General features: G+C 53.2%; 2 protein-coding genes and 1 non-coding gene across 9 annotated transcripts in view; 1 reads left to right on the top strand and 2 right to left on the bottom strand.

Moving 5' to 3' along the window:
* MYO19 (myosin XIX) overlaps nucleotides 1–9,224 on the top strand; it is a 44,519-nt gene extending 35,295 nt beyond the window's left edge. For all 5 annotated transcript variants that reach the window (XM_070772605.1, XM_070772608.1, XM_019981613.2 and 2 more), the window contains 8 exons: nucleotides 408–515; nucleotides 1,396–1,466; nucleotides 2,308–2,411; nucleotides 4,027–4,142; nucleotides 4,240–4,369; nucleotides 5,651–5,736; nucleotides 7,056–7,358; nucleotides 8,476–9,224. In XM_070772605.1, coding sequence (XP_070628706.1) covers nucleotides 408–515; nucleotides 1,396–1,466; nucleotides 2,308–2,411; nucleotides 4,027–4,142; nucleotides 4,240–4,369; nucleotides 5,651–5,736; nucleotides 7,056–7,358; nucleotides 8,476–8,604 — 1,047 coding nt within the window. In that variant the 3' untranslated portion in view covers nucleotides 8,605–9,224. The remainder of the gene's footprint in view (nucleotides 1–407; nucleotides 516–1,395; nucleotides 1,467–2,307; nucleotides 2,412–4,026; nucleotides 4,143–4,239; nucleotides 4,370–5,650; nucleotides 5,737–7,055; nucleotides 7,359–8,475) is intronic.
* Nucleotides 6,753–6,882, bottom strand: LOC139177876 (small nucleolar RNA SNORA11). Its single transcript, XR_011562340.1, has one exon. It is a non-coding gene; the product is annotated as a small nucleolar RNA SNORA11 (small nucleolar RNA).
* Nucleotides 9,104–16,092, bottom strand: ZNHIT3 (zinc finger HIT-type containing 3). 3 transcript variants are annotated; one of them, XM_070772622.1, is made up of 6 exons: nucleotides 15,926–16,092; nucleotides 15,794–15,825; nucleotides 11,279–11,365; nucleotides 10,092–10,181; nucleotides 9,695–9,845; nucleotides 9,449–9,582 (listed from the first exon to the last, which is right to left on the bottom strand). In XM_070772622.1, exons 1-5 carry the CDS (start codon nucleotides 16,009–16,011, stop codon nucleotides 9,703–9,705), a joined length of 438 nt encoding a protein of 145 aa, XP_070628723.1. In that variant the 5' UTR covers nucleotides 16,012–16,092; the 3' UTR covers nucleotides 9,449–9,582; nucleotides 9,695–9,702. The 3 variants fall into 3 exon arrangements, with proteins under 3 accessions (XP_019837173.2, XP_019837174.1, XP_070628723.1); XM_019981614.2 differs by lacking the exon at nucleotides 9,695–9,845 and having other exon boundaries at nucleotides 9,104–9,582; nucleotides 10,080–10,181; nucleotides 15,926–16,087; XM_019981615.2 differs by lacking the exon at nucleotides 9,695–9,845 and having other exon boundaries at nucleotides 9,104–9,582; nucleotides 15,926–16,083.
* Nucleotides 16,093–20,362: the final 4,270 nt, after the last annotated feature.

The following is a 20,362-nucleotide window of genomic DNA, read 5'->3' as shown; positions in this document are numbered from 1 at the left end:
CTCCCGGGACAGGGAAACACATCCCTGTCTAGCCTCAGACACGCCCCTCAGGGCCCGCCCCCTGTCTGCGAGGCCCTGCACTGTGAGGTGACGGCGGACAGCTGTGTCGTAGCCCCAGCACACAGTACGGGCTTAGTAATGACAGGAGTTGCCCGAATGAACGACAGGGGTTCTGAGAGGGTTCCCTTCTGGGAAGATTGCCCTGGTTGGTGTTGGGGGAGCCTGAGACTAGATGCAGGCAGATGGACCAGGTGGAGGGTCACAAGTCAAGAAGGGTCCCTGGGGGCGTGCTCTGAGTATACCCAGTGAGGGCCACTGGGAGTCATCCGGGGTGTGTGAGGGTCATGGGCTCCGGGTTGCCCAGCTGATGCCGCCCCACAGCCTGAGCCGCAGTCTCTCCTCTGCAGGCCTCCCTGGAGCAGCTCCTGCAGGTCCTACATGGCACCACACCCCACTACATTCGCTGCATCAAGCCCAACAGCCAGGCCCAGGCACAGATATTCCACCGAGAGGAGGTAACACACTGGGCTGGAGCTGCTTCGTGGAGGGTCCCATTGTGCCGAGACGCTGGCGGGGTGAGAAACGGGACGTCTGCTCCAGATGGAGTGACGTGAGGAAGGGCTTCTCTCCCCAGCTCTGGCAGGACAGTCGTGTACGGTGGTGTGGTCTGTGCACTGCACAGTGGCCCAGCCACAGAGGCGAGTAGGGGCGACAGTGCATCTTGCTCTCTGCTCGCCAAGCCACGTGCCCTGACGGACAGGCGGCCCAGAGGAATGGGTGTCTTTTACGATTAGCTGAGAGTCTGAGTCGCCTTACAGACCAGGCACAGGGCCGGTTCTGATGAGGGTGTAGTTCCTAAAATTTGCTCAGAAGCACTCTGTGGCCAGCAGCTGCCCTTTGCCCTGTGGAGGGATGTGGGTGAGGTGTGAGAGCTGGACGGTGCTGGAGTGGGTCCCACAGTCACATGGTTGATGTGGCCTTAGGGTCCATGGCCAGGATCACTGCTCTATGGTAAAGACCTTGGGTGAGTCCCGGAAGCGTCTTCACAGTACAGTCTCCCCCGCCTCTCAGCTGTGACGCACGGTGTTATCTGCAGAATATAAAATAAACAAAAACGAGGAACTGGATTGGGCTGCGTTGTGAAGCACAGTTGGAAGCAGTAAGATGGCCAGCACCGGCCTCGGCTGTACCAGAAGCCAGGCTTCACGTAAAGGGATCTGGGGTCACCAGGACCCCTTCTAGCAGGGAGGGTCTCTCCAGGTCCCTTGACTGCTCGCTGCCCCGAAGAGTGTCTGCCCTCAGGGGAGCCCGCAGGTCCCTGCCAGCGGGGCCACTGACGACATGGTGTCTGGGGCCTATGGCCCCTGCTGCCCACGCCGTCTCCCCTCCCCGCAGGTCCTGAGCCAGCTGGAGGCCTGTGGCCTCGTGGAGACCATCCACATCAGTGCCGCTGGCTTCCCCATCCGGTGAGTGGGTCGGTCTGTCCGTCCGGCGTGGGGGCGGGGCAGAGCCAGGGAGGTGCTTGGGCCGCGGGTCAGCAGGATGTGGAGATGGAGTGAGAGGCAGGCCTGTGGAAGTCGGCCTGGAGCTTTAGGGCTGCGCTCACTTGCTGTGCCCTGTTTTGAGGAGGCACCGGGTCTGCCCTAGAGTCAGGAGAGATGGGAGGACGTGAGTGGGAAGCCATTACCGATCCTCCGGGCGCAAGGATGGCCTGGTGAAAGAAAAGGGGGTAGAAGCGGACTCTGGCCTGGCTGTGGGGATGGGACCTGGGCTGGTGGACGGTGGGTCACTGGCGAGGGGAGCAGCCGACTTCCAGGCCACAGAAGCAACGTCCAGCTTCCGTCTGAGGCAGATGGGTGAATCGGGACAGTTCCTGACACAGGATGACCTGGGGGGACGCCCAGGGGTGGGGAGTCAGGTTTGAAGTGTTGGGGCATGTGAGGGGCTGTTCTTGGTGACTTTTAACAGCACGAGCAAGGAGGAGACCCCAGGGGGAGGCGGGAGGTGTGAGGCCACTCCCTGAGGGATAAGAAGCCGGCAACAGCCTGGAGGGAGTCAGGGAAAGAGGAAGCGGGGCTGCGGGTATCCTGGAGGCTGAGAGCGAGTGCGCTCTGTGAAGGCCTTGCTGAGAAAAGCAAGGCTCCATCCGGGAGAGACTAAGGCTGGCTTCCCGCCAAGGGAGCCCAGTGACCTCATCCACGCAGCGGGCACGGCAGGGCAGCATCTCGCTGGTGGTCGAGCAGAGTAAACAGTGACGTCGGCTCACTACTGGTCACTATTTCTCCTTCCGCCTGCCTCGGCTTCCAGGGTCTCTCACCGGAACTTCATGGAGCGGTACCAGCTACTGAGAAGGCTCCGTCCTGCCATAACCCCCAGCCCCCACGGCCCGTGTCCAGATGGAGGGCGCTCAGGTGAGGGCACCCACTGGCCAGTCATCTGTTCACCCAGTTCCCTGAGCACCTACTTGGACCATCTCAGGGCGAGGGCCTGGGGGCTCAGAGATGAGTAAGACACAGTCCTGCCCTCATGGCTCTTGGTCCAATGGGAGAGAGACTAAAAGAAGGCAGTTAAGCAGTGAGGAAAGTGCGAGACAGAAACAGGATGCTGTGGGTGGTGTAGAGAGGTATGAACCAGGAAGGCTTCCTGGAGGAGGTGGCATCTGAGGTGGGGTGGGACTAGCCAGGTGAAGGCACTCCATGGACAGGAGACAGCACCCTGTGTGTGAGGAGCTCCAGGCTGTTGAAGGTTGCTGGCTCCTGGGCATAGAGGACAGTGGGAGGCGAGGCTGGGGGCAGGCGGGCCCAGTCCCAGAAGCCGGACATTCTCCAGATAGATGGGAGGCACTTCCAGGAAGGGAGGGGGTGATACCAGCCTGGGGCTTTCCAGAGGCCACCACAGGGTGGGGCCCTGGGTGGCCAGAGGGGAGAGAGGCTCTAGATGTGGGCACAGTTGGGAAATGTTGGGAAGAAATTGGTCGGACTTGGCTAGCATTGGATTCGATGTAGGGAGGAGAGGAAAGGATTAGCCAGGCCCGGCCAGTGGGGAAGAGAGGTCGGGAAAGGGCTTTCTTTCTGGGGCAGCTGCTGCGCCAGGCCCGGCCAGGGGGATGTCAGGAGAGGCCTGCTCTACGGGGGGTTGTCTGTCGCACTTGGCGTCACTGAGGCTGTGAGGGCAGGTGTGAAGACCCTGGGCAAAGGCCAAGGACGGGGCAAGTCCCCCCAGTACACCCACACACACACACAGACACACACACACACACACACCTGGGCAAAGGCCAAGGACAGGGTGCGTGCCCCCAGTACACACACACAACCCTTCCCCCAGGGCCCTGCACCCGCAGGCACAGTTCTGCTTTGTATCTCCCATCTCTCCTTTCAGTTTTCCCACTCTCCTTTCATCCTTTCTCCCCACCTCTCCCCGCTCTCCCTGCGGTGTGCTCTCCTGTTCTGTCTCTTGCCCAAAGCCCCCCGGGCCCCTGGTCGGCTTTGCTGCTGTTTCTCATCTGCAGCGTTTCCTCTGGCCGCCGCTGTCTCCAGAGAGGCCCTGGGCAGCTAAAGGTGGTCAGAGCCCTCAGGTAAACCCTCCGTCTATAGGAGCTGCCCCGCCAGGTGTGGGGGGCAGGCAGGGCCCCCGCTGGGGTCTGGGGGTCTGTTCTCCGCTTTCCATCTGGGGTGGGAGGGCTCGGGGGCAGAGGGAGAGGCTGGGCTGCCCCGTGCGGCCCTCAGCATGTTGGGGCCTTGGAAACGGGCTGGCAAAGCAGCGTGGGAGTCTAGGCACCAAGTGTCCTCTGCCCTAGGGGACCTCCAGGGTGGGGGCTGCCGGCCAGTGCAGGGCACAGCCTCCAGGGGGTGACCAAGATCTCTCGGGGCAGGCTGAGGGACGATGAGAAGAGGCCCCCTCTGGCCTCCTCCCCAAAAGGAAGGAAGGGATGTTGAGAAGCATGTGCAGCGGGAAGGAAGCCTGTGGCGCGTCAGGGGGACGCCAAGGGGATGGTGACGGACTGATGGGCCCTGTCTCCATCCTCAGAGTGCCCTCCATGCACCGAGCCGGCCACACTGCAGGGCCTCCTCCAGGAGATCCTCCACGCACTGCCAGCCCCACTGCACTGCGGCAGGACCAAGGTGTTCATGACCGACTCCACGGTAAGCGGGCCTGGGGTGAGGAGCTGGCGGCCACCGGCCTGGGTGGAGGACGGGGAGCACGGGAGGCTGAGGACCTCAGCGGATGCCCTTCCCCCAGCTGGAGCTCCTGGAGCGTGGGCGTGCCCAGGTGCTGGAGCAGTGTGCCCGCCGCATCCAGCGTGGCTGGAGGAGACACCGGTGCCGCACGCAGGCCAGGCGGAGGCGGGCAGCTGTGCTCATCCAGGCAGGTAGGAAGGGGGCCCGGGCACGCGGCCCACACGCATGGCCAGCAGGTGGGCCCGGGAGTGGCCGTCTCTGCAGCTGCACGTGATCCTATGGGATACCTGTTTCCCTTGAGACCCTGCTCCTAGAGTTCCCACAGACCAAAGCAGACTGTTTCCCAGCCTCTAGATGTTAACTGCGTGTCCCCATGGTGTGCTGGGCCTCGAATTCCCTGTCCAGCTCACCCAGAGCACCCCCAGTTCAGCGCAGACCACGTCCCACCCCAAGTAAGGGTTCTCTATAGGTGGCAGAGGCTCAGAAGTTGCCTTGAATTCCCCTCCCCCAGTCCTAGCTAGCTATATTTGTCATATATTATTCCCCTTGATGACAACTCTCATCATCACCTGGGTTCCTGGGCTTGTTGAGCTTAAGAAGGTAAAAACCAACAAGATCTGGTGAAACAAGGAAGCAATGTATGAACCATGACACAGCCTCACTTTGAAAAGCAAAAATACTAGAAACAACCCAAATATCTGACAGTTGGAGGAGGCATGGCTACATTATGGACCCATCCTTGTGATCCAGCTAAGAAGTGTTTTTGAAGAATATTTTTAGTTTCATGGAAACCCCACTTCCAATATGATGCTTAAACCTGGGTGATGCGCTACACAGCAAGGTGATGCCACCTTCCTAAGAGGTGGGGGGGGGGGGGGGCCTGAAAAACGTGACGGGTGCTGCAAAACTACCTGGGCTGATAACAGGTGACTTTCGTGTCTTTACCAAATAGCCCTTTTTCTGAATGACTGTACCAAAAAATCAGAAAATGCGTATTTCAAAAGGAGAAAATTAAAACTGCCCCACCCATGATCAGCCTCCCATCCTGTAGCTATGACCTTCACCAGGTGCTGCCCCATCCATGATCAGCCTCCCATCTGTGACGTTCACTAGGTGTGGGTGTGTAGTTGCGTCCTTCGTGGATCCATAAGGCGAGCGAGCAAATTCAAATGAGGGCTTCCAAAACTAGAGGTCGTTTTAAAAGGTGCAGACAGTTCAGATCCCTCGTGTTCCCTGGGCGTTGCCCAGGGTGGGAGGTGGCAGTTTCCCTTGGCTGTAGGCATCTGCCTGCAGGTCTGAGCGCTGTTTTTCAGAGCCAGGTCCGCGTCCCGTTGACTCGGTCCCTGACCTCACGTGGCTGCCGGCGTTCATTCCTATGTTTACGGCAGCTCTGGCGCTGGTGTAGCCTGGTTTATCAAGAGCTCTAACTGGCATGTTAACTCTTGTTTCCTGTTTCTGGACAAACCCCTCAGCCGTCCGTTCCTGGCTGACTCGGAAGCATGTCCAGCAGCTGCACGCGGCTGCCACGGTCATCAAGCGTGCGTGGCGAGAGTGGAGGGTGAGTGCTGATCCAGAGGTCAGGGCGGCCAGTGATTGGGCCCGGGCTGCGGACTTGCCCTGCCCGCGGGGCGGGTGGCCGCAGGGTCTCACGAATGATGTGGGCACCATGCCAGCCACGTGGCAGGACGGCTGTGACGGGCACAAGCCACTCAGGGAATACACGAAAACTCATACAGCCATACACTTTAAAAGCATGAATTTTACAGTATTATCAATTAGATCTCAATAAGGTGGATTTTTTTTAAGGTGGATTTTTTTTTGAGGTTAATTTATGCTTTTATTTGCCAGTATAATTAACCACAGTGGCCTGCAGGCTTCTTTGATCTAAAAAAATACATTTTATATCACAATCCAACAAACACATACACATATATAATATGTATACATACATAAAAGTGAAACACAAGTTTTGCCAAAAGTGTCTACCCTGAGTGTTAAATTTTTTTTTTGGAGATCTTTTTCTTTTTTTAAAGCAGTTTTAGGTTTACAATAAAACTTGACAGGAATGTACAGAAATTCCCCATATACCGCCTCCCCTCACATGAACAGCCATTATCAACAGAATGGTACCTCTACTTTTTTTTAGACCAAGGATGACTGCATTGACACGTGATCAGAACATCCCCAGTTCACCTAGGGCTCGCTTTAATGAGCAGAGCAGTGTTGCGTACTCTGTGGGTTTGGACAAAAAGTATGACCACATATATTCATCATTATAATATCGCTCAAAGTACTTCCACTGCTCGTGAAAACTTCTGTACTTTGTATATTCCTCTCTGCAAACTCCTGACAACTGATCTTTTTATTGTCTCCACAGTTTTGCCTTTCCCAGAATGGCATACAGGTGGAATCTCTTTCTCCTCGAAATGAGAGGTTCAGACCCTTTATGAGACCACCCCTGGCCCACCCAGGCGTGGACTAGACAGGCTCCAGGCGGCAAGCTCCCCCACTACGTGCTGCGGCTTTCCCTCCAGTACTGGCCCTGCCCAGCAGCCACGTGGAGGTCAGGGGGACACATGTTGGGTTTCTGTTCATAGGAAGGCCACACGTTTTGTGCCTCTCGTCACAGTGAACCCAGATTTCTGTCGGGTGTGTTATAAACAGACGAGCCATTTCTTCAGACCCCCTGCTCTGAGCACACCCCAAAGGCTGTTACTTTTTAAAAGTATGTGAAGCCTCAGCACAGCTGCCCTGGGTATAGGCCTGTGCCACATCCAGCCAGGTGCCCTTCAGTTCACCTTGTTAAGGGCAAATCACCAAAGAGACTTTTGGTTTCTGTTTTCCATTAAGAGCTGTGATATGCTGTTCTTTTTTAAGATCAGAATGGCCTTCCTTGCTTCTGAAGAACTGGATGGTGTGGAGGAAAAACACTCACCTCACGCTCCCTGCTCCCCGGGCTCCAGTCCGCTGCCCCCGGCTCAGACCAGGCTCCAGGGCGCAATAACCCACCTCTGGCCCCTGGGACTGGCCCTGGCCAACGCGGCTGTGGGTGTTCACGGCTTTCAGAGGAAGCTGGTGGTCTTCGCCTGCCTCCAGCTCCCCGTGGGCAGCCCCAGGAGCTGCGCCGTCCAGACAGCCCAAGAACAAGCCGGAGTCCTGTCCATCCGAGCGCTGCCTCAGGTGGGCCATGCGAGGGGGCTGGCGTCCTGACCGCCCCACTGCGGGGTGGGGGGCGGAGCCCTGGGGGTCGCAGCAGCAGCAGCAGCAGCAGCAGCAGGACTGAGGCTGAGATGAAGGCCTCCAAACCTTGCGCATCCCAGCTGGCAGCAGTCGAGTCGTTCCCATCATTACAATTAGGGTTTTCCAAAGTCCTTTCACTGTTAAAAAGCTGCCTCCAAGTGTTCTAGCATTTCTTCTGAGTCATCTTTAAATTAGTCCTACTTCCAAAAAAATGGGTTGTGGTAACAGCAGCTTTTCCCCTCCAATGGCGCTGGATTTGGCACCATGCTTCCCCCTACTTGGGCTTCCCTGGTGGCTCTGACGGTAAAGAATCCGCCTGCAATACAGGAGACCCAGGCTCGTTCCCTGGGTTGGGATCCCCTAGAGGAGGAAATGGCACCCCACTCCACTATTCATGCCTAGAAAATCCCAGGGACAGAGGAGCCTGGCAGGCTACGGTCCACGGGGTGGCAAAGAGTCAGACATGACTGAGCGAGACTAACACACACTTTCTCCTCACTTGTATTCTTTGGTTTACCCTATTCCTGACAAGCACATGAGTCAGTGGTTCAAGGTTTTATATTGTGGGCAGCCGCCAGGGAAAGAGGCAGCGAGCACAGACAAGGGCTAATACCCGCCTTTTACAAGGATCAAGTGACACAAGGGAGAAGGAAGGAAACACTGCATTTCCTCCCGGAGGAATTCCTACAGGACAGAATCTGGATAAAATCGCCATGACAACACACGGGCCTGCCAGAGCGTAAACAGAAGTGCAGCTCTTTGATCTTCCAGCTTTAAGCAGTCCTAAGACTGGGACAGATGATACTCTTAGCAGGGGAGAGCTCCCTCCTAGCTTTCCTCACCTATCACACTGGGTGGATGTGACACTTTGTCTTTAATACTGTTTTGGAGTCTGCTCCCGTCTTAGTAAGGAGGAAAAGCGCACTAAGTCAGTCTGCCACTGCTGTGACTCTGGCAGGTCCTCGGGTGTCCCCACCTCCCTGCATTCCTAGCCTTCACTCCAAGAGGTCCCCTCAGCCTCCCAGGAGCTGGGGCTGAGCTGCATCTCTCTCCCCAGGGCTCGATCAGGTTTCACTGCAGAAAGTCTCCGCTGCGCTACGCTGACACCTGCCCTGGACCCTCGCCCGACAGTGTTACTGGCTTTAATCAGATCCTGCTGGAAAGACACAGGCCGGGCCACGTGTGACCTCTTCTCCCCTCCCAGCCTCACCAGCTGGGCCATCCCCTGTGCCTTTTTTCCCACAAGGCCTTTTCCTGCCAGCAGCCTCGCCAGAGACATGTAATCAACACCCGGCTGCCAGACGACTCCCACAGGGACTCCGAGTGCACTCAGGGAGCCGTGGCTCCAGCCTGCAGGCGGGCCAGCGGCTGCACCAGTGGCCTGGGGCAGCAGTCTACACATCCCCTGCCCCCACACCCTGATGGGTATCAGGGTTGGCAGTGACCAAACCAGGATTAGGAAACATCAGGGCCTTCACTACCTTCACAGATCTAACTCAGCGGTGCTGGCCATCACTACAGTGGACACCCCACAGGCAAAGTCAGCTTGAAATCAGCTCTAACATTGTGGCTGGGGGAAACTTTGCCTTGAGTTCCTTTAAAAGGAACAAAACCTTACTATTTAAATATTTGATTAATTTAATGTCAAGCAACTAGATTATAAATCAAGAATGATCAATGCAATATACCAAAGAAACACCACACCAAAATTTTATTAACACTGTGCACGTTTTTACTCAAATGGGTGTGGAAATTCAGTAAATATTTATGTCTTAATTGTATCAAAAATAAAACACTTAAAAACCACCATTTGAACATCGAGTTCTCTCTCCATACGGGTCTGCCATCGTGAGTACCCCCACAGTGCCGGAAGGGGTCTGGGGGGCCCACCTGACGTCAGCCGCTGAGTCCTGGCAGCGCCACCCCTGGGCAGGGCCCCCCACGTGACAGCCTCCCAGGAGGAGCAGGCAACACAATCCACCTTAAGGATCCTCGTTCTGAGACGGCTCCACGATACTCAAGCAGCAGTCAGCAAACTCCACAAACAAGGGCTCCTGCATGCAGGCTCGCATAAGCTTGGCCTTGTCGTCCGCCTGATCGAGGTCGACCATCAGCTGTCTGAGGTGTGGATTGAGCAGTAAGCTCCTCAGTGCTGCAGACTCCCCTTAAAATGAACAGTGAGGAGAGCCAAGCTGAGCTCAAGTGGGTGCAGGCAGAGACGGCTGAAAGCCAAATATTCCAATGTAATAAACACCAAGCACGCTGTACCCCCTCACCCAGCATTTCACATGAGGTGGGGCTTCCCAGGTGGCGGTAGTGGTAGAGAATCCACCTGCCAACGCAGGAGACACATGAGATGTGGGTTCGATCCCTGGGTCAGGAAGATCCCCTGGAGAAGGGAATGGCTACCCACTCCAGTATTCTTGCCTGGAAAAGTCCATGGACAGAGGAGCTTGGTGGGCTACAGTTCAGGGGGTTGCAAAGAATCAGGTATGACTGAGCATACATGCTCACGTAAGGCGAGGTCAGCATGTCAGATGGTTTCCAAGTTAAACGCTGTCAGAATCTTATTCTTTATTAGTCCTCTGTAAATATCTTAATGCCATTCACCCAAGAAAAAGTTACTGTACCTGCACAGACTTAGCTTAAAAATTGTCTTACCTGCAGACTTACCTAAATTCTTTAAATTCTGCAAAGACACTCTGTCCTCTTCCTCATCACTATTGAGAAAATCAGCCACAGAGTCATCATCATCTAAGGAACCTGTTTATGAGCGCAAAGGAAACCTAGGTGCCAGGTTTTAACAACTCCAGTAAATAAAAAATGTGTGTGCACACACACAAGAACAGAGATAAAGCAAGTGGGTCCAGACAAAACCACCACTTCTGAGGAATTTGTGACTACAGTATTTTAGGAAAGTGAAGAGCTGCTGATAGTGTTCACACACTTAAACTATGTTTGGGCTTAGGGCCTTGTTTTCCAATTCTTTCCAGCCTACCTCTGCGCACTACAGCTCCAGCCCTGTCTGTAAAAACCCACGGACAGGACTCCCCTGTGTTCTCGGCATGGGCGGAAACATCCGAACCCAACAAGTTTCTCAAAGGGCAGAAGCGGGCCATCCCCTGGCTCTGACTGCTCAATACCTTTTCGGTGGCACCGGGAGGGGCCGTCTTCAGAGCCCAGCATGATGCATGGTGCGCAGGAGGCGTTAAAGAAAGGGTACGTGGGGCTTGCCTGGTGGCCCAGGGGTTAAGAATCTGCCTTGCAATGCCCAGATCCCGTATGCTGCGCCACAACTATGAAGCCTGCACTCTGGAACCCGAGCGCCATCCCACTGAAGCTCGCTCACCCTAGAGCCTGTGCTGCTCTCTGCAGCTAGAGAAAGCCTGCACATGGCAACCAATGCCTAATACCAGAGAAAAAAAATATATATATATATTTTAAAAAGGCTAGATGGATGGGGAGGACGGCAGCACGCTCGCGCTGCAGGCTCTGAGGGCCGCCAGGAGCAGCAAGGCCAGAGGCCACGTGCCCCACGCGGGTCCAGGTCAGGTGACCCCCGCCAGGCCCAGGGAGGGAGACCCGAAGCCGTGACTGCAGGCGGCTCCTGCCAGCAGGGTCCACCGCTCACCCAAACCACAGCTGCGGCCTTTCCCCCCTGCCCTTCTGCATCTTCAGGCAGCCCCACATCACCACCCGTGACAACGTGTGCTCCTGGCGCCGGTGCACAGGGCTGAGGAAGCTGCTGCTCCCTGATGAACCTGCCTCCTGGCCCCAGTGCAGAAGTCTCTTCTCCTCTCTCCACATATTCTATTTGAAAGCCTTTTCTCGGTTTGTGTGTTTGCAGTCAACCAACCCACCTTCGTTTTCCACAGGCTTTTTAGTTTTTGCAGTCAGAGCTGATCTTATTTTTTTCTCGACAGGACCAGCTGCAGGCCTGCACTGCTCTGAAAGACACAAATCTCAGGTGTACATCACCTCCGTTTGAGTGACAAGGCTGCACTCCCCCAAGCAGCATCCAGCATCTAGGGGGATCCTCTGGAGGGGTGAGGGGCTGGGTGGGGGATGAAGGAGAGGAAGTGAGAGATTCCGTCAGGGGGCAGGAGAAACCTGGGCCCAGCCGAAGGGCTGAGGAAGCCCACCTCACGCTCCCCGAGGGCCTATCTCCATCCTCCCTGTCCTGCCTAATCCCACAGAGACTTCACCAAGATTCAGTAACACACTGACTTCGATTAGCCGCAAACTGTGTCTTCAGCAGTTTCAGATCCCGAATGTACTGGTCCCCGTGCCACCGGGAGTCCACACACACAACTCGCCAGACCACCTGGGAGGGGCTCCGCCTCACAAAGGACAGGGAGATGGCCGAGGTAAGGAGAGTCGGATCCCAGTCACCCAAGAGGGTGGGAAACAAGGGGGAGGTGCTGCCAGCTGGAAGGAGCGTTCCGGGCCAAAGGAAAGGCCCGTGGCCGGAGCCGACCCTTGAGCAAGTCGAGTCAGGTGCAAGGATACGGTGACAAGCAACTGGCAGCTGACGGGCAAAGCAGGCCTGGCAGGAGGATGGGGCACAAGAGGAGGAAGGCGCCTGCAAGACGCCAGTCTGTCTCATACCACACCACCCTAATGTGGGATCTAAGATGACACAATGAACCTACCTATGAAGCAGCAGCACGCTCCCAGACGCAGAGGACAGACTGCTAGTTGCCGCAGGGGAGGGGCTGGGGGAGGGATTAAGCGGGAGGTTGGGGTTAGCAGATGCAAAATATTAGATGGACAATGGATGAACAAGAAGGTCCTACTATATAGCACAGGCAATTACAGTCAGGATCCTATGATAAACCACAATAGAAAAGAATATAAAGAAAAAAGAATGCTATGCATGTGCATAACTGAGTCACTCTGCTGTACAGAGATTAGTAACACTGTAAATCAACTTTACTTCAATTAAAAAAAAAAATCACCAGACATTATGCACCACTTATAGTTGTGCCTAAGACCACCTGTAATTTTGCCAGAGACTGACCCTGAGCTCTGATCCAGTCTCTAATCTGTCAATTTGTAAGAAACAGAGGACTAAGGAGTATGCCTAACCGCAGCGTGAGTTTGCAATCAGCAAAACCCAGACTGTGGGGAACTCTGCAAGTCAAATGGCTTGAATTCTTCCACAGAGAAATTTTTTTTTTAAAGTAATAACAGAGGATGGAGGAGCAATTTACAAATTAAGAGAGACTTAAAAGAAATATCACATTTTGGGGGAATTCCCTGGCAGTCCAGTGGTTGGGACTTGGTGCTTTTGGTTAGGTTAGGTTCAATCCCTGGTCAGGGAACTAAGAACAAGATGAAACAATACTCTTTCAGGATACATCCTTGCATAATAAAACTGAAAAAGCAAAGATGTGACTGCTATAAAGGTCAACAGAGTGGTCATTTACAGGAAGTGAGAACAGTGGGTCAGGACAGGGCATATGGAGGGGTTTCTGGAGTGGATGGCAAAGTTCTATTTTCTTTTTAAATTTTTTTTTAAATTTGGATGTGCTGGGTCTTTCTTTCTCCAAGGCCTTATCTCTGCTTGCACCAAGTGGGGGCTACTCTCCTGCTGAAAGCACAGGTTCTAGGGGCATAGGCTTCAGTAGCTGTGGCATGAGGGCTTAGCTGCCCCGAGGCATATGGAAACTTCAGAGACCAGGGATGGAACACACTGCCCCTGCACTGACAGGCAGGTTTTTTATATTTTTTAAAATACATACATAATTTATTTTTATTTTGGTTGCACCGGGTCTTTATTGCTGCACACGGACTTTCTCTAGTTGCAACAGGCAGGGGCACCTCTTTCAATGCACAGGCTTCTCACTGCAGTGGCTTCTCTTGTTGCAGAGCAGAGGTTCTAGAACGTGGGCTCAGCAGTTGTGGTGCATGGGCTTAGAAGCTCCGAGGGGTAGAACCTGCATCCCCTGCATTCACAGGCAGGTTCTTACCCACTGAACCACCAGGAAGTCCAAGTTTTATTTTCCTGACCTGGGTGGTGTTCGCGTTATAATAATTCAGTAAGCCAAATAAAAAAGAATCTACAAATAAATGCTGCAGAAAAAAGGCACTCCTCCAAAAAAAAAAAGGAAACCCCCCTACACAGTTGGTGGGAATGTAAACTGGTGTAGCCACTATGGAAAACGGTATGAAGATTCTCTAAAAAATTAAAAATAGTTACCATAGTGCTCAATCCCACTCCTGGACATACATCCAGAAAAAATAAAACCTCAAATTTGAAGATACATGCACCCCAATGTTCATAGCAGCACTATTTACAACAGCCAAGACATGGAAGCAACCTAAATGTCCATCAACAGAGAAATGAATAAGACGTGGTGTGTGGTGGAATACTACTCAGCCATAAAAACGAAATGCTGCCGTTTGCAGCAACATACATGGACCTAGAGATTATGAAACCTAGTGAAGTCCGTCAGAGAAAGACAAATAATCATGATATCACTTATACACAGAATCTAAAAAAATGGTACAAATGAATTAATTTACAAAACAGAAAGACTTCAGAAACAGAAAACAAATTTATGGATCCAAAGGAGAAGGGGTGAGGAAGGCTAAATTAGGAATATGGGATTAACAGAAACACATTACTATGTATAAACAGATAAACAACACGGGCCTAAAATATATTATTGTTTCATTTAGTTGCTAAGTGGTGCTGACTCTTGTGACCCCATGAACTGTAGCCCTCCAGGCTTCTCTGTCCATGGGATGTCCCAGGCAAGAATACTGGAGTGGGTTGCCATGTCCTTCTCCAGCAGATCTTCCCAACTCAAGGAATTAACCTGTGTCTCCTGCACTGGCAGGCAGATTCTTTACACTGAACCACCAAGGAAAGAATATCATAGAGAACTATATTCATGACCTTGTAATAAGGAGGAAAAGGGGACGAAAGAGGATGAGATGGCTGGATGGCATCACTGACTTGATGGACATGAGTCTGAGTGAACTCCGGGAGTTGGTGATGGACAGGGAGGCCTGGCGTGCTGCGATTCATGGGGTCGCAAAAAGTCGGACACGACTGAGCAACTGAACTGAACTGAATAACTTACAATGAAAAAGAACCAAAAAAGGATACAGATCACTGAATCACTTTGCTGTATACCTGAAACATTGTAAATCAACTATACTTCAATTTAAAAAAATATTTTTTTAATAAGAACAAACCAAGCAGGGTTTCCCTGTGGTCCAGTGTTAAGAATCCACCTGCTAATACAGGGGACACCAGTTCAATCCCTGGTCTGAGAAGATGCCACATGCCATGGGCAATGAAGCCTGTGGGTCACAATTACTGAGCCCATGTACCCTAGAGCCGGTGCTCCGCAACAAGAGAAGCTACTGCATGATAAGCCCAAGCACTGCAACTAAAGAGTAGGACCCACCCCCCGCCCCCAGCACCGCAACTAGACAAAGTCCATTAGCAGCAAACAAGAACCAACGCAGCGATCCCCTCGCCCCCCAAAAAACACACTAACAGAGAGGCTGGAGTTTCCAACACAGAGTGAACTACTCAAATCTGTGTATCAGAAAAATTACCCAGATTGCGCTAGGGAGTCTTAGGAGGGGCCTCACAGGGCTGCAGGACCAGAGAGAAGCATTCCAGACACAGCTCCTAAACTATTCCAGCAAAGCAGTTCTACTTCGTTCCTATCTTGAGGCGAAAGGGTTTTTTTTCAAAGAGCTCCAAAGACATTAGGATTAAAAAAAAAAAAGTTGGAGCGGGGACGGTGGTGCTCGAAACAAACAGCTATAAAATCAGAGACTGGAGGGCATAAAACTAGAGGCAAACCACCAGTGAGGAACTCTTAACAGAAAAGTCACTGAGAGAGAGAGGGCATGGGAAAGGGTCCCTGAAGACTGAGAAGAGGCGCCGGACAGAAAAAGACGTAAAATGTAGACTTGACAACAGTGAGAGCCAGGGACGCTGCTCCTTACCGTAAACTGGTATACCTCCCTGTTTCTATAAAGACATCACTTAAAAGAAAGAAAACGTCGTTAACCTCAGCCAGAGAAGATTCTGCCAAAGAACGCGGAGCTGAAAACTAAGAGGAAGGCATAGCTAGGGGAGGCTTTTGTGACAAAAACCAAAGACTGTTAAAAAAAAAGAAAAAGATGGCACGCAGAAAGGAAAGTGGAGCAGAGGAAAGGTTTGTGATTGTCCGTAGAGTGGAGGCGCATTCGCAGGAAGAGGTATCCGTCTGCCCACGGTGGGTGGGAGGCGGTCCCCAGGATCGGGCGTTGCAAGGCTGATAGGCTGATAGCCGGGCCCCGGGATTCACGTCCCCGAGACCGCAGCAGGATGAGGGCGCTGCGGTCCACGAAGAAGGGCGCCTTACCTTTGTGCTTCCGGAAGCAGGGCAAGGAGCAGCTGCAAAAACAAAGCCACAGGGCGCGTCAGTCCCGAGGGCGGCGCGGAGCCTCCCGCCGCCCCGCCGCCCGCCCCCGGCCCCGCGACCCCGGGCACTCACTAGGGCACGCGGCAGGCGGGGCAGCGGTATTTGGGTTTCTCCAAACAGACAACGCAGACAGCGGTACCGCAGCTGAGCGACGACATGGTCTCTCCCAAGACGCGCCCCTCGCCTGCGCGCCAGCCCGGGGCCCCCGAGCCCCACGTGCCCGCCCTTTCTTCCGTTTCCTCAACCAGGACCAATCAGCGCGCAGCACTTACTGGCCGTCAAAAGCAATCGATTGATCCCGCTCATCGTTCCAGGCCTGAGAAGTAGAAAGTCGATGCACTCGATACGCATCCAGAGCCCATTGTCAGGGGTGCTCCCTGATTAGGGCTTCCCTGGTGGCTAAGCTGGAAAAGAATCCGCCTGCAATGCGGGAGACCTGGGTTCCATCTCTGGGTTGGGAAGATCCCCTGGAGAAGGGAAAGGGTGCCCACCCCAGTATTCTGGCCTGGAGAATCCCCATGGACAGAGGAGCCTGGCGGGCCACAGTCCATGGCATGGCAAAGAGTCAGGCGTGACTGAGCGACTAAGCACAGCAAACAAGAAGTCCACACACTGGCCAAACCAGACTCAGCTAGGCCACGTGACACACGTGTGCCCTTCCCAGCCATTTTTCTCACAGGAAAAGAAGACAAGCCTTGGCCACTGACAAATGTTTATTGAGCTCTAACTGTGAGCCCGGTGCTTCCCAGACGCTGGGCTGGGAACACCCAGGGATTAGCAGGCACTGTCTCTGGGAGCTTAAGGCTTAGAGTGAAGGCAGGAGGGAGAATCCCTGAGTGGGACTGATTGGCCAGGTTACAGATGAGTGACCTCTGGCCCAAAGGTGGACATCCTGGTCCAGAAAAGGGCTTGAATGCCACCTCGGGCTTTAGGAAGAGACAAAGTCACATTTTATTGGGAGCCCTGCTCCTCTTCAAAGCCCTGAGCACTGTCCAGCTTTACCAGGCTTCCCACTCCACATGTGCGGTGCTGTCTTGGGGTCATAAGTCACCCTCACCCCCTAATCTGAACCCTAACCCTTTTGCGTTGGTCCATCAGCCCTCAGGATCTCCTTACTACAAGGGCCCCGCTCCACTGTCACAGTCTGTAGGGATGAATCTGCTGTGCCCCCAAGCAGCCATTCAAGTCTCAGCTCGGACCCCTTGCTGGCTGTGTGACTTGGAGAGACTGGCTACCCTCTCTGAGCTCCCTCGTCTGTTAGAGTAGATGTTCCTACTTTTCTGAGCTATTGCAAGGCAGAGAGGTGACTGTAAAAAGATTTGTGATCTGCAGTGCTACAAAGGGTTATTTATGTGATATCTAGAGTCTATAACTCTTTTGGAGCTCTGGTTCCAACCCCATAAGCCCAAGTTCCAGGCTCCGAGTTCCTGGAGGCTGAGGTCTTGGACCTTAGGCTCCTCTAAAAGGGTTCCACTGCCAGCCTCAGTGAGCTGCACTGGGGTTGGGCTGGAGTGACTAGCTTTGCCAGGCTGTTGAGGGTGCTGTCCAGTCCTCAGTGCTGAAGTAGCACTGCCCTTCTGGTTGCCTACCTGCCCCAGCATGCAGCTGCCCCTGCCTCCAGCTTCCTAACAGAACTCACACCAAAATCCAATGTTTTCCCACTTCTCCAATACTCTGAAGCATTCCTTGTATCCCTCAACAGTTGTGACCACTGCTGATTTGAATCAGAAGTGTCCGAGAAAGTCCACGCTTAACAGGGAAGGACAGAGGTCAGTGACTTGAATCCCGTGCTCTCTGGCATCAGTACTAATTCCCCCACTATGGACATCACCGTTGCCCACCCAGACTTTTCCTGTGAGTTGTGTTTGGAGGCTGAGGCCATGCAGAGTTTCCACAATTTTCAGGGGCTCAACCAGACCCCATCCACATCCATACCATGCTGGCTCCCCTACCTTCGGGTTCAGAGATGGTACTCCAGAAAAAAAAAAAAAAAAAAAAAAAAAACCTTCCTGGAATTCCTCTCATGCACACTCCATTCAGTAGAAATGCCTCTTCTACTCTGGGTGACCCTCATCTTCCAAGGACCGACCCCTCCCGCTCCAATATCCAGGAAAGGAGGTGGCTCAACTGTGATGGCGGGGAGGTTGGGGAAAACCAAGAAGCAGCGACAGAAACCTGGTACAGCTCCTCTGGGCAATGGCTAGTTCAGAGCAGAAAGACAGGAATGACGCTGGGCCCAACAACTAGATGTCCACACGGATTTGCCCTGGCTTCTATGGTCCCCCATCACGCCCTCCTAGCAGCTAAGGCTGCCTCACGTCTTCTCAGCGTCAGCTTGAGGCGCAGAGCAGAACCTGGAGAGAGGAGAGGTAGTAATCAAGGCAGAATGGTTTCCAGAGCCCCGCTGCCTGGCAGGCTCTGTCCAGCACATTCCAGGCAAGCCCAGCCCGGCGCCGACGCCGAAGACAGGAGACGTTGTCTTCAACGTGGAGGCCCAGGTCCCGCACCTAGCACCGCCAGAGGGCGCCCCAGATGGAGATTGGTCCTGGCGCGGCCGGCGCCTGAGCAGGTCTGCAGCGCCTCTCGCACCCGACTTTGCACCTGGCGTGGGAGGCAATACTGACTACGCAGGGAAAAGCAAACCCAGGCCTGGCCTGCACAAGAGGGTCAAGAGTGCGGAGTTGAAACCGACGACCGGATGGGCAGCAGTGACTCTTCCATGAAAGCAAGGCCCACACCAGGCCAGCCGAGAGCTCCAAATGCGCCTGGCTGTCCAGGGAGAGTTCCCGGGGTTGGCCCCGGCCCACGCCTCTTGGCAACCCCTGGGGTAGAGATCCAGCTGAAAGCTTGCCACCCCATATTAGCTTGATGAAAGCTTAATAGTACTTCTGGAGCTTTCAGGTCACTAACTAGGGCGCACCCAGTGCCCTGCGTCTTTCCCGATGCCATAATGGGGTGGACATATAGGCTGCATGATGCCCGTATCCGAGGCCAGAGGTTGATAAAGCTGGGCTCCCTGTGGAGCTGTGCTCAATCTCAGCTTCTTTCTACAGTCCTAATACCTCTAACCCTCCACCCTCTTGGCTGCACCAAGGGAAGTGTCTACAGTGATGTGTTTAGGAACCTATACCACCTGGTTTCATCTCCTCCCTTCCACTTACTCTCTGCTATCTGAGAGAGTGCTTCAGAATTTAAAGGGGGTGAGGTTGTTGGTATGAATCAAATAAAGATAGCCTGAGATTCTGGTGGAGTGGTTTCCAAGTTATCTGATTTCAACTCTCTGCATGTTATTTTATCTTGCAATGGCATTGATTCCCCAACTCGAGACAGTGACAGTCTGACCTTCCATTAGACTCCAAGGAGAACCGCCAAACAACAGAAGACATAGGGGCTTCCCTCCTGGGCCAGTTGTCAACAATCTGCCTTGCAATGCAGGGGATGCGGCTTCCGATTCCTGGTCAGGGAACTAAGATCCCACGTGCTGCCCTGCAACTAGAGAGTCTGTGTGCTGCAACCACAGAGCCCGTGTTATGTGACTAAGACCCAACACAGTCAAAAATATAGTTTTTTAAAAATTTTTTAAAGAGAGAGAGAGTAATTGCATTATCTCAGCAGAACTGATAGAAGAGCACAGACCTTAAAGGTCACTGCCACCCAAACCCCACAGTTTTATTTTCTCACACCTTCTCCCACTTGCAAGTCCACATACATATATCTCTCACCATACATTCCCTAGAACAGAGATCAAAGGAGTCAAATAAAAATTAAAGCCTTGAGACTCTTTCATCAGCAGATCTGCACAGGAAAGTTATTCAGGCAATAGGAAAATGATATCAGATGCAAATTAAAATCACAATATAATACCATAAACGTACCAGAGTAACTAAAATTACAAAGATTGGCAATACCGAGTGTTGGCAAGGAGGCTGCTATGAATTGTACATTTGCACCCCCCTCAAAATTCATATGCTGAAATCCCAGCCCCCAATATGATAATATTAAGAAGTGGGTGGGGCCTTTGGTAGGTGATAAGGTCATGAGAATGGAACACTCATGAATGGTGTTAGTGCCCTTATATATGACACCCCAGAGGGCTCTCGTGCCCTCTTTTCATGAATAACAGTCTGTGAAGCAGGCACCACATTTGGTGGCACCTTGATGTTGGACTTCCCAGCCTCCAGAACTGTGAGAAAAAAAGGCTGATGGGACTCCCTTGGTTGGTGAGTTCAATGCCAGATCAGAGAACTAAGATCCCATGTGCTGTGGGCCAACTGAGCCCAGAGCTACAAGGAAGAGCCCGAGCACAGTGATGAAAAACCCCACATGCCACATGCCTGCATGCTGCAACTAAGATCCAACGCAAATATTTTCCTAGATGTTTCCTGTTCAAGCCACCCATTTTATAGTATTTTTATTATAGCAGCCCAAATGGTTTAAGGCAGGTATCAGTACCAGGAAGTAGATACCGATAAGCCTAAAAATGTGAAAACAGCTTTGGGCACTGGTAAT

Source organism: Bos indicus, chromosome 19, assembly GCF_029378745.1.
Source record: "Bos indicus isolate NIAB-ARS_2022 breed Sahiwal x Tharparkar chromosome 19, NIAB-ARS_B.indTharparkar_mat_pri_1.0, whole genome shotgun sequence".
In the NCBI taxonomy this organism is placed as follows: Eukaryota; Metazoa; Chordata; class Mammalia; order Artiodactyla; family Bovidae; genus Bos; species Bos indicus.
The sequence above is the reverse complement of the archived record's forward strand: the minus strand, read 5'-3'. Positions and strand labels throughout refer to the sequence as shown.